Below are 13,936 nucleotides of genomic sequence, written 5' to 3'. Positions count from 1 at the left end.
ACACACAAACACAAACAGAATAGTGCTTACTTCCCACACATAACAGTGACTCCTACAGTACTCCTCTGTGTGGACATGGGGGCCACATAGCTCCACTGCCTGGCCTGGGGATCCCACCTCTCCACTGTGTTCAGGTAGGACCAGCCATCATGGCCCCCTACTGCATACATTGGACCCTCTAATACCCCAACACCTGAGACAAAAAATACCAAATCAAATCATTATCATATGGAATAGATTTAGAGATGAAAGTGGACTTTTTAAAAAAAATTCAGAAAATGCAAGCACCAAAGGACCATAAAAACATCACTCAAATATCTGTATTTCCATATAAATAAAGAAGACTTTCATCTCTAGAAAATTGTATGCGTGCATGTGTGTGTGTGTGTGGGGGGGGGGGGGGGGGGGGAATGGAACTTAGCGCTAACTGAGCTTGTTACAAACAGGTCCAAAGAACTGACATTTTTCGAATGAGTTACAGCAAAAACAGGAGAAAGGAAAGCCATGAATATGAAATTAAATTATGAAAGCAACCTTATCTACCCAATTCACTGAGCAAGCAATTCAATTAACTGTGTTAAAATCTAAAACCAATTTCCTTGTCAGAAAAAAAGGGGGGGGGGACTCATCTTAGATATCTCAATTAATCATCCAGATGCCACTATTTCAGAGAAATCTGAGGCGATTGCCATGCCCTGCACACGCAGGTAACAAAGCCAATTTAATCATGGTGCCAGCAATTGCATGTCGAAGCTCTATCTCTGGTTCACCAAAGTGCACTTTCCAATTAACTGGAAGCCATTAGGAACCTTGGTGCACCAGGGTTCAATAGGAAAGACTTCTGCTTGAGGCAAAGACATGCACAGTTTAATTCTGGTTATCAAAGTGAAAGTTGGTCTAAACTTTTAGACTGAAATCTGAGTCTACTTTGCCCCAGAAGATGAATCTGTAGTAGTTCAATTAATTGAAATCTTGCTTCTGTTTTATAACAGGAAAGATATAGCCCATGTTTCAAACTAACATTTATTTTATTTCATTTTTAGTGGACTATTATAGATTTATCCTAAACTGAGAATAACAAATTTTTTGGCCTAAAAGCAAACACTAATTTTCAGGATAACGTTTTCTTGTGAAACTACCCCATGCTCTGTTCAGATAACACAAAGTCAATTGGTTCTAACTTTACTAGAAATGCACCTTAAAAACCAGCACAAGGCCAGTCAAGATACTCACCCAGTCCATGCCTGTGTGTTGACATAGGTGGCATCAGACTCCACGTCTTCTTCCTGGGATCATAACACTCCACAGTATTCAGGGTCTTCAGGCCGTCCCTGCCCCCCACCACGAACAGCTTGTCCTCCAGGACGGCAACCCCAAACTGCAGACGTCGGCCATTCATGTTGGCCACTTGGGTCCAGGTGTTGGCACGGAAGTCATATTTCTCTATGCTTGTGGCACCTGTGTGTGTATGATATATGAGAATATTTGGTCATTTTTTGGTTTTCTTTGTTGAAAAACTTACCAGATATCTGCCATCAAAAGCATACACTTTAACCTCTAAACTGCCTCTCAAACGACGATGTTTTTTCTTTTATATTTCTATTTTAGTTGTATTAAACATTAAACATCCTTATCCCACTACAAAATTTGGATTCCCCAAAAGTCTTCAAATCTTCTATATCCTGGTCTGTAGATTCATATCTAATTTATTTTAATGATAACAAAGTGCCCAAAACAAATTGAGGAGATCACAAAGGAATATCATTCTATATCCTCCCGACACCAGCAAATCAGTCCTCTCTGGCCTGCTCAGACAGGGACAACTTTGGACAGATATTGGTCCTACTTGTGTTCAATAGAAGACCAAGTACATGGAATTCAAAAGTCTGCAGTGTAACTGGGAATTGTCTGACGGCCTCAAGTTAGATCCAATTATTCCAATCCAAAATAGTCTTTATCCAACCACAATTCATTGTGGCAACAGTTTATCTTTTCAGCTGACTGAGAGAGAAATGAAGAAAATGCCCTCCTGTTAACCAAGTAAGTCCTCATCAGCAGATAACCAGGCAATTTAGCTCCAAGATCTCCACCCAAGCAGGGTTATCAACAGAGATAATACTAGATTTGAATAGAACAAATTTCTGGTTATTCCAAAGGCATTCTTTGGCCTTTTTAAAATCTGTGCTTTAAACACATACATATATGTATCAAAACACTTAAAACTCGTCTTAACATGTAATTACACTATTGAGGAGGTGGGGTGGGGGAGGATGCCCCCCTTTTGCAAGTTTGGATCAGTCAAATTCAATCAGGTTAACTAGCAATGCCCAGCACAGGGATTCCATTTCAGTGACTCTTAAAAACATAGTGACTTTTTTTATACACATAGCGACTTACTCTCTTAAAAACTACCTGCTTTATTAAAACAACTTAGAGAGGTTGTCATAATAAATGGAAGTGCCAGAATGTATTGAGATTACCCCACAATTGAACAGCAAAATAACAGACTAATTCATAATCAGTGACATCTAATGTTAAATAAATGATTAAAGTAAGAGTTAAGTGACAACAAAATTAATCACTCAACACAATCTAATATCAACCACCAGTAAAATAGAACCCAGCTATAAATGTGCCTGTTCTTACTTAAAAAAAAAAAATTTTCATAAAAAAAGAAAGATTAGGCAACAAAGAATTTTATCAGCTGTGTTGTACATCTAAAGTGACAATAATAATTTCTTCAAACACCAGCTGAACTCTGCATTATTTACACTGCAATGGATGTAGCTTCATATCCATTAGGAAGTGTCTGGTGAGACACCAATATATTGAAGTGCAAATAATTCCGTTGTTTGAAGAAACTATCAAGTTAACAGAGGCAAACAACGCATGTTAGACCTTCTTAAAGCTGAGGAGAACATTTTCCAGGAAACTTCAGCAACTTTCTCTTTATCACAACATGCTGTACCCTATCTAAATCTGTTGAGAAAATCACTATCTATAAATTTGTTTTTTAACTTCTGTATTTCTTATTCTTATCACCAAAAGCGGTGTTCAACAGTGTGCATCTTCATTATAAGAGTGATTCCAAAATAAGAAACTCCAAGAAAACAAAGGATTATAGATTGTGATTGTGTCATCAGTTTTGTATACAGCAAACCTAGGGTGATCAAAAGCCAAAGAGTCAAAATTTCCATGAATATAAACAATCCTCTACATAATATACAAAGGTCTAAAGCTCACTGTGTGCCTTTAAAGAAATAAGCAAGATTAAAGCAACTAAATAAAAAGGTTCAACTTACACTCACCTTTGGTGCAGTCCATCCCTCCTACGGCATACAGGACGCCCACCGTGGACTTCCGCGGCTTGGTGCGAGGACTTTGGAGGGAATGGCGGCGTTCGGGGAGGAGGTGGTACTTCAAGGCCTCCATTATCAGTTCCTGACATTCTCTGTCTTCCTTAAATAGAGCATTAGTTTCTACGTGGTCCGCAATGAACTGAAAAAGGGATGAAGGGGATAAGCTGTCAAGACACTGACTGGGATGATTCTATTATATTGGGGCTTGTTTTACAAAAACATAAAAAAGCACAAAATAAATTAAAAGTGGATCAAGGAAAGAAGCTGTCAAATTAAAATAGCTGATTTTGTGAAACTGAGCCTATTTGCACACTGGAATTGGATTTAGTCCTTTAGATACACATTTTATTACTGAACAGGTTTAAGTGTAAGTATGCATCTAAAGGACTAAATCCAATTCCACAGAGGAAAATAACATATCAGTAAGGTGCAGAACCCATTCCAGAAAAATACCCAATATCACCTCTGTTAACATTACCAATCCTGAATGGGTTTGAATATTTTGTGACATATTTTTCATTCCAACAAGTTCAGGTTTTAAGTATGCCTCTGAATGTTACTTATCAAAAAGAAACGGCAAGCTAGGGAAGCAACAAAAGATCTTTAAAAGGAACCACATACACCAGATTCTACTTTTAACTCAGATTTTCTATAAAACCTGGCCATTGATCAATTCACACCTTAAGGCTCCATGCTTAACTGACTCGGCAAGATTTCTTTGTGAATCTGCTAATCAATTATTCCATCCACCAACTGACCAATGAACTAACAAACCAAGCTGTCAATCAGTCAGTCAGTCCATCTATCAATCAATGCATCAACCAACCATCCAAACAATCTCACCTGTGGAGGTAATAATGGCAGTTTGACATTGGCGAGTAATTTACTGAGGTATTTTTTGCGTGTGCTCATGTCGTGTTTTGCCCACGTGCACAGCGCATGAAAAGTCATTTCTTCATTTGGCACGTTCAGATCGTCATTTGTCAGGAGTTTGGACACCTCATCTGCTGACAGCTCGCAGAACTCCTGATTTTGCATCACATCACAAAAGTTTTCCTTCAAGAATGAAAATAAAGAGATAATTATACTGCTGTTCTTTTTTAACAGAAATATTGGGCTCTTCCCACGATTTCACCCATCAGAAATCTCAACTTACCAAATGGTCTGTGACATCTGATCATCTGAAGAAATGGGTTCGATACATAATAATTACTATAATAACTATTATTACTATTATCTTTATTTTTCTTATTACTATGATTATTATTATCATCATTATCAGTTTTATGATCTTCCTCCAAATAATGCAATGAAAATATTCATTATTATTATTATTATTATTATTATTATTATTATTATTATCTTCACTTACCATGACATAGTTATTGGCGACTTTATACAGATCTGTACATCCCTGAGCATCGGCAAACTGCCGTATTCCTAAACAGTTGGAAGGATGAAGCTGCTTCATGAGATAGCCGCAGCATGCCTCTACCACCTCAGACAGCTGGAGTAAACACGCCGTGGACAGAAGGCTCTCCACAGATTCATCTCGCAGCTCAATTCTTCCTGGAAGGAGAAAAATAATGATATGATGGACTCGTCACTGAGCTTTGTATTTTTTGTAAGTAAAAATGTACAGCTGTGACAAATTCATCTCAGCGCACTGTTCCTTCAGAAAGTATAAATATAAGGACATGTCAGACTCATCACAGAGCTCAATATTTCCTGAAAGTAAAAATGTCAACACATAGCAGACTCATCTTGGAGTTCAACTTTCCTAAGAGTAAAACTATCAAGACATGACAAATTAATCTCAGAGTTAAATTTTTCCTGAAAGTATAAGTATAAAGTAAGGCCATTGTGGTATATGAGGAGAAGTGCCAGTGATGGTGGTGATAGGGTTTTGTATATCCAGCAGTTGAGGTAGAGGTTCCTGGCCAAACCCATGGTACCCTCTAGGTGTGGGCTGGTGGTCAAATTACAGTGGCTAGCTAAAATGGGTTTGTAGACTTCCCCGAAAACAAGTGCCATGCAATCAAAATAGCATATACATAGCATACACATATGTAAACCATTTCACATATTTGCATGAAACAAAGTGCTGCATATTCTTGGATGAGTTAGCACATAACATGTACAGCACAGGTAAATGTTCATATTTCCAAGAGTTGGCAACCTGTTAGTAGTGTTGATATGCATACATTTATACTTCAGCAATTCAAAAACCTGAAGAAGGAAGCCACAAAAAGAGAAAAAGTTTTAACATGTGACTCATGACAACAGATTATTCAGCATCTTACTGAGCTGGAAGAATATATGCATAATCATTCAGGGTATTAGTATTAGCTGGCCATGTCATGATTCATCATCTTTCCAGCATAGACTAAACAATGCTTTGTAGCATGCTTGCTTCCTTCAAATTTCCTGCAAGTAAAAAGAAACATTAATTTTAGACAAGACTCATATTTCCTGACATTTTGTCATGTAACTTTATTCAAGAGAGCAGAACACTGTCTAAGAAGGTATCTTTACTTAACCAATTTCTCAGCCACCAGTATGGCCACCCATCATCTTTGTGTAGACTTTCCCATTGTTTTCTTTGCAAAGAAAAACTATTTCCGTCCTCTGTCAACAGAAGCTGTTCATCTTGTGTAAAGTTTAGGAAAATATACGGAAATGGGACAATGCTCAAGGTAAAGAGGGGGAAAAAAATGATGACATTATACAAACTAGTTTACCTTTAACAGAACTGCCAATCAAAAGTAAGCACATTAAGTGATCAAACATGCCAAGTCCCTGCAACTAATTCAGGAATATTTTCCAACATCTGGGTAATTCTTGAAATTCAAAGAAAATGCTAGCCCTGTGACATTACACTTTGGCAAAAGCATCCACGAAAATATTACTATCTTGGCATCCCTATTTTTTAAGCAAACACCTTTTGAGATTAAGATGCATTGTTAATATTCCATTGGGATTGCAGTAATTTTTAATGAAATTTAAACAGTTTTTATTGCTTGTATGTTAAAAAAAAGTATAATATCCTACTAACAATATTTAGAATAGGTTTAGTTCAGAAATACATCTGTGAGTATCTAAACATTATAAATCTCAAAAATGACATGATGTTTGGAATGAGTGAAATATCTGAAAATTCAGGAGCAATTACCCCTCATTAAGGCCCCTTTCACATCCAGTGGTACAATTAACTGAGAGATCGACAACTGAATAGCTTGCCTGTTGCCTAAAAGAATCATCTAAAGTGCCCCCCCCCCCCTTACAAGTTCCTTCAGGATTGGAGATGCTTGCAGTAATGTATTAGATTCTAAGATAAGCTGCTGGGTATACCTGGCTGTGCCAAGTGAATGTCAGAAAAACATGACAGTTATCTTACTTGTTTGTTTTAATTGATTGATTGGTTTTACATGGAGTTTATTATTGTCTAAATGAAGAATATGAACACAGTCTGTTGGCATAACAAGACGTACTTATGAGTATACTGGTTTGAACCAAGTGAATGTCACAAAATCATGATAGTTATTGTTTTAGTAAATGAATTGTTTTTATAAAATGTCTTCACAGTCTTTAATTCTAGTATGCAAATGCTCTGTGTAACTTATGTACATATGTTATATTGCTGCTATTCTTCCTCTTATCTCATACCCCCTACCCAAAATAAATTATCTTCTTTATAGCAGTTTCATTCCTTGGGGCCATTAAATGCAAAACTGTCAGTGAAAAAAATGTTCTTTTGTATTTATGTCTTGTCAAAGAGAATATCAAATTTCGGTTGAAAAAATTACCTCTTAAACCACTTCTCTTAAATAAGAACAGGGAAATACAGATCATAGTGGTGCCAAAAATAATAAAATTCCTTTGGGTATTTATCGCAGGAAGGGGGACATTTTGAACTTAAGAAAAAATTGGTTGGGTTCAAGTCATTTTGAGCTACTTGTTGACAATTAATCAGTGAAACCTGTGCCTCGTTATTGACATTCCTGAAAACTTGTTTCAGCAGAAAGGGGAAAAAAGGAACGAACAAAGTTTATTCTTGTATGAAAAACAGATTTTCAGCAAAGTTTAAAGGAAATGAGAGTAATGAAAAAGTAAATTGTAAAAATGTAATACATGTGGATGTAATTTAGCTAAAGAAAAATGCAGTAATGATATTTTCAAGTACAGAGTAAAACTGAGATTGGGAAGTGAATTATACCATGGCTAAACACCTCTCCTAAGGTCGTCTTTGAAAGTTGTACAGATCTTAACATTTGGTAAAAGCTTATAAGTTGACGCCTACTTGGAGAAGGCAAGCTGCTGACCACCAACCCCTATGGTCCTATGCTATCTGTGAAGGCATTCTTGAAATCAGAAAGATATCAAAACCTGCATTATATCAGGAGATGGATTGAAAAAAAAAACTTGGCTAAAAGTTTTAACTTTAAGACCTGAATTTTAATTGACTTTAATTCATAATAGATCTCTAGATGTCAATCAAAACAAGCAGCCATTGGTATGAAACCAAAGTCATTTCCTACTTATTATAAAACAGGCACAGTATTTTCTTGAAGTAAACACTCATTTATCTTGAGCCAAAATGCTATAGTTTTGGTCCAAAATTTCATTTGTTAAACTGGCACCTAGCTAGGTGAAAAAAGGGTAGAAATAAGGAGCACTCTGCGGTTTACTTGAAGAGTTTTTTCCTCTGATTATTCATGTGTGGGCCTGGCATTGACCAGATAAATGAGGAGATCCATTCTCAAACAACCTGTGTGGGGCAACTAGAAATATTTTCATTCCCATGCCAAAGTATGGGAGAATATTTTCATTTGTCTGCCCATGTTTGACATCTTGACTCACAGGAAAAAGACGTACTTATCACTGAAGGCTGATGGTGCTTGAGGTTTGTATAAAAAAAGAGGATATGCTTGTTGGCGAGAAAGTCACTGGGAAACCCTGAAGATGGTTAATGTTCCACCAATTTTGAAAAGTAACAGAGGCATTCTGCTGCTTTTTCTGGACGATGCAGAATTGCTGTAGAGTTGAGCTGTCCCAAAGTTTTATTGTATGGCTGTGAATCAAACTTATTAATCATTGTTTTTTTTGTTTTTTTTTTTTAATCTTTTATTTATTTTTCCCAGTTGTTTGCAAATACTCGCCAACACATTGTTTAGCCTAGGCCTGTGTGAAGAGACCAAGAAAATTGCCTGCTAAAATGCATGCTTAGTCCTCTTTTTTCTTTTCTAAAAAGTCTCAAATAAGCAACTTGTGCAGGACACAGGATTAGAGATTATATATGTGAGAAATTAAGTTTTTATCAAAATTTTTTTTTTTCATTTTATTTTGTATTTTTCTTATGAAAAGAGAGTAGACATCAGTGTCTTCATGCAAATGGCAGACAATCTAAATCTTGCCACAGCCTGGCGTCAGGTAACCCAGGAGCTAATTCTCTTAATAGGGTCGGAGAGAAGGAGTGGATAATTGCGTTGGTCTCACCAATATTATTATGCCAGAGAAAATGTGATTTGCAGTCAACTGTAGTGAAACATGGAATGAAATCACATGGGCGAGAGTAAAACGGGGAGCATGTGTTAGGTTCGGGGCCTCGGCTGATGGATCGTGTCGCCTGGGCAGCCAACCGTAATGGAGGGAATCCAATAGAGAGAAATTACTGCAGTCTGCCAAAGGCTATTACAGCAAATTTCCCCATTTTTGAAATATGAAGGTACAATTGCACATCTGGTGTAATGTATAGTTTTTTCATCTCTTTCTTTCTCTCTCTTTTTTTCCTTCTTGAAAGTATGATTAAAGGCGTTGCTGTAATCTGTGCTGCTATATAGGGTTATGTTGCCTGGTATAAGCTTAATAGCTCTCCATTAATGGTACATTGTGATGGATGGAAAGACTGCTCAGAAAGATGAGAATCTGATAATGTTCCTTAATGAAATATTCACATCTTTTATGGTCGGCTCTTTTAAAAGGCATCACTACTGAGAAGTAGTTTGGATGTTACAGATATCTTGGGAGTTAGAGAACTTAGCTAAGGCAAATTGAAATGAAGCAATTTTTTTGAAAATTTTTTCTACATAAATATAACAGTCGGTGCAATTGCTTAAAATTTTTTTTGTCCACAATGGTAATAGTAATTAGAGTCTTTTAAACTAATAATAGTGATTATAATAAAGATAATTTTAATTTAAATTTGACCAAGTCACATTTGACTGTTTTTCCCCAGTTTGATGAAAATATCTTTTGAAAAAAACAACAAAGGCACTATTTGTCATCCATCATAACCTTCATCAGAGTAGGTTCCCAGTAAGTCCCTGTATGATGGTTTAAAATTGCAGTTCAATTGTTCCAGTTAAGTGTAGATGGATGGCGAAATTGATGTTTAATTTAGTGAAGAGAATTGCTCAGAACCGCAGAAGTGACAAAGCTGTCAAAATGGCGTGCTTTCATTATGTGTGATAACTGCATAACTGCGCCACTGCCACAGAAGAGATGAAGTGTTGGTTACGTTGTTTATAAATGAAAGGCTAAGTGGGACAAAAGTCACCGATATTGCGAAAAAACTATTGAACAGTGATTTTTATTTCTCTCTTTGATCTCCCATCTCGGGGACTGCTCAATCCTGAGGAACTGGATGTCTTTTAACTATAGCAGAGAAAAAATGCCATCGCAGATGGTGAACCACTACTACCCTCTCTCTCCACCAACAAGTAGCACTATGCAAATCAAATTGTCTAGTCTCCCAAATACATCACAGGAACCACTCATCTGGCTACAGTGAACTCCGGGACCATAGCATTGTGGGTGCAATATCAGTGGAGGAAAAACAATCATACCTTATAATTTGATTCTTCAAACTGATCTCCAGTCCCAGCACTTTTGTGAATGTTGTTTAAACACTCTTTCTTTTTAACTCTACTGCTTAATTTGGCTCGCGAAGGATTTTGGAGGCAACTGTGACGAAAGCAGAATTAGAACAGGTTTCAGCTTCAGACAAAACTTAATTATCATTCAATCAGTTGTTCCTGTAATTCCCTTTGGGTAATTGAGGCAGAATTTAATCTAGGAGAGCAAGTGTGCATTGGAAAATGTGTAAAATGTCCCTAAGCTAGAAAACATTTACCCACATGCATGCCTGCTCATGCACACATTTGCTCATGGAGATTTGTTTGTATCCTCAAATAAGTTAATAATATCTTGAGTAATGATCTTTTTGACAAATCTTAAAACCACATAAAAAAGGAGAAAAGGGAAAAATGGAAAATAAAAAGAATCAATGTTATTTCCTTTTGGAAACTCTTACAAATCACATCAAAACCACTTAAAAATAGATGAAAAGCAAATAAAAGGAAAAAATAATAAAAAGGAAAAGAACAGAAACAGCATGATTCCCTTTCAGAAACTGTGAAAAAGAAACTAAATTTAGGAAAAAGTGCCATGGTCCTGGGTTAATGGGGAGAAGATAATTCCCAGGATCAATATCACTACAGAGTATTATAAGATTAACAATAACGTTCTTCACATCAGAAGTGCTTTCATCTCGACAAAAAAGATCTCTTCTGTTGATGACAGTCATTCAAAACGTCGAAATCTCTCAACTTGCATTTCAAAGGATTCCTGTCACGAATGGAAAACGGGAATAAATCAGGCATGCTTGACAAAGAAAAACCCAATCAAAATCTGCGAAAGTCGGATATGTATGAAATCTAACAGTTAAATATAAGTGTCAACAATCATTGGTAATAGAATTTTTATGGCCATCGCAAGCTTCCCCTTCAGGCTCTCCTGAACCTTTTTCATTAAATCTAGGGGAAAGATCCTTTATCAAATTTGTCTCAACTCTCAGGGAAGATGTGAAAATCAATAGCTCAAGATAGCAAGGACTAAAAGCTTTTTCTGTACGCATCATATTGATCACTTATGTACATAAAGAAAACCACAGCTGAGTTTTCCTCATTTAGAAAACCAAATATCAGCTAGTTCTATCATGTTTCTTTCAGTCATTCAGCCTTTTTAGCATTCATTATTCTCCCCAACTGACCAGGCACCGAATCTTTTCATCAAGTTTGGATCAATGGAAAGAATACAATACGTTTTTTCACTGATTGCAGCTAGTAGTCTCCCAACACCTGTTTTTTTCTCCAGCTTTAATTCCATATGCCAGAAGGTGATTCTTATCCATCTCAACTTCATTAATGAACAATAAAAATCATAAAACTAATGGAATCAGCTAGCGTCTATCTTACATTTGCAAATCTTCAATGTTTTATGATACTAGCTCAAACGTAATTCTTTTTATCGCACATATGTGAGCATGCATACTTAATGTGTTTGGAAAATATAATAACAGAATGAAATCCCTTCTCTTAAAAGCTTGTTCTAAATAATTGATAATCAGATTTGTTCACTTCATCCCTCTGATACACTGGGACCATTATTTCTATTATCTAATAGGATGATGTCATGCCATTTACAGTGACTCAGCCTCACTGAGAGGTGCTAAAAGACACAGTATTCTAATGCAATAAAAAACTTTCCCATGCTCTTTGCCGTCCCCCGTGGATTTCTCCCTGTCACCCGTATTTATGGGCTGTGCTCTTGGTAATTTTTCTCTGACAGCGATGGCTTTGTGTAATGAGTCTTAACTGCCTCTGGGTTAAGCTCCTTAATTTTACTCCTGGTAACAGGCCATTTGTAGTTTATACACAACATCATATTGCATCTGAATGTTTCTAGAGGCCAGCATACACTGTGACCTTCAAGCTGAGCTACAGACACCCTATGGCTACAAGCTTCAATCTATGTTTATGTTTTATAAATTTTCATAGTCATTTCAGGAAACAATCACATCAAATGCACTTCATACTTAAGTTAACTTATAATGCCAAAGTGAGGCTAAAATTACAGAAGGGCAGATGAAAGCACACAGAATAAGTTGGGCATTACACACACACACATGTGTTGAGTAGGTAGAGCTATTTGGGCTCCGCCAAATATGTTTTGTATTTTTTTTTTTTCATACAAGGAGTCATACAATATCACTTTTGATCATAATTCATATTTATATATATTTGCATTCCTTTGTACATTTTCATCTATCCATGTAGATGCATACGTTACAATGTGTGACACACATGTGTGACATTAAACAAATGTCCTCAGGGGGAAAACTTTAACTGGTAAAAAATCAACTGATTATCTTTTCAGTTTAATGCCTAAGCAAATTATTTGTTGTTTCATTAGACTTAATTAGGTCCCCTTCTAAGCAACATTGAGAGAAAAAATCTACTTCAATACAATGTCATTTTATAGCAAATTAATATTGCATTACACCATCTTTATTTGAATTTCTATCAAATGCAACATTCATCTTGGTTGCAATCCCTTTTTTGTCTAATAAAGGTCCCATTCCACATAATAGTGAAAAAAATAATCCATTTCAATGAAATATGCTGTGTCACATTTAGAGCTCATTAATAATGTACATCATCTTTACTAGGAATTCTTTCACATGTTCCAACCTGGTGACAATCTTATTTTTCTCCTAATAGTAACATACTGGTGGCTGCGGGGGTATTTTCTTGTCTTGATTACAGTGCACATTCTCTGCTTCCTTGTCAATGTATACTGCAATTGTTCACAGATTTCAAACATAATCGCTTATTCTAGTATGTCTTTTCAAACAAAACTTTTTGTTGCTACTTTTGAAAACACAATGGCTGACATTAGCCCAGCTCACTTGAAAAAAAAAAAATGTCAAAATTTTTTTCAGGTACAACTTTTAAAGGATAATTATGAATGATCAAATCTGCTGGAAATCAGAGAGTGATTTCATTGTTCATGCCCACATGAGCAAAATCACGTGCAAACAAACACACAAAAATTAAATTCTTAAACAAAACAGTTTTATACCCCATTCCCAGAGATTAGATCGATCCAACTAGATCGACCTAACTCCCTGGGGGTTCACGCTAAATAGCTGTCAACCGAGCAGGTACGAAAGTTAATTACCCCCTTACAGCTTATAGTAGGCGGGACGGACATTTAAGCCAGATTATCTGACAGTAATCTAGTGAGATTACCCACGGGGATAGATCGATCTAAAATCTATGGGAATGCGCCCTTAGAAAAGTTTAAATTGTGAAGTGGTACTGTTAACCTACCAGTATACATGTACTGTACTAAAGCAGCTAGGGCATCAGAATCAACGTCCTTCATCCTAATCTCCTCTTGTGTGGCCTCGCGGACGTCATTTGTAAACATCGCAGCGAAGTAATCGGAAGCTGCACTAAGAATGAGCCTATGAGCTGGAATGGTGCGCTCTCCCACGAGCAGGACGACATCACAGAGTAAACGTTTTTGTGCATAGACTTCCACCTTGCGGATCATGCGTTCCGCATGGTTTATGGATCGGTACAGGTCTTCTGTGTTCTGGTCCTCCATTCTGTTACAATGGTAGCCCCCGTACGTATGGTGGACCAGGTACCTGGAATATACAAAAGATTTTTTTTTCATTGAAAAGAAATGAAAAGAAATGGAAACAATATCACAATATTGTATGTAATCAT

At 36.5% G+C, this 13,936-nt stretch overlaps 1 protein-coding gene across 4 annotated transcripts in view; it reads right to left on the bottom strand.

Moving 5' to 3' along the window:
- Positions 1–13,936, bottom strand: part of LOC106177511 (kelch-like protein 5) — a 59,540-nt gene that overhangs the window by 5,492 nt on the left and 40,112 nt on the right. For 3 of the 4 annotated variants that reach the window (XM_087008720.1, XM_013560302.2, XM_087008719.1), the window contains 6 exons: positions 13,532–13,854; positions 4,732–4,928; positions 4,203–4,415; positions 3,303–3,498; positions 1,234–1,458; positions 31–193 (listed from right to left, as the gene is read on the bottom strand). In XM_087008720.1, coding sequence (XP_086864846.1) covers positions 31–193; positions 1,234–1,458; positions 3,303–3,498; positions 4,203–4,415; positions 4,732–4,928; positions 13,532–13,811 — 1,274 coding nt within the window. In that variant the 5' untranslated portion in view covers positions 13,812–13,854. The remainder of the gene's footprint in view (positions 1–30; positions 194–1,233; positions 1,459–3,302; positions 3,499–4,202; positions 4,416–4,731; positions 4,929–13,531; positions 13,855–13,936) is intronic. The other variant, XM_013560301.2, reaches the window with a different exon arrangement.

This window comes from Lingula anatina, chromosome 3 (genome assembly GCF_051362555.1).
Source record: "Lingula anatina isolate TDL-2025a chromosome 3, LinAna3.0, whole genome shotgun sequence".
In the NCBI taxonomy this organism is placed as follows: Eukaryota; Metazoa; Brachiopoda; class Lingulata; order Lingulida; family Lingulidae; genus Lingula; species Lingula anatina.
Note: the sequence above shows the minus strand (reverse complement) of the source record. Positions and strands in the feature narration are given on the sequence as shown.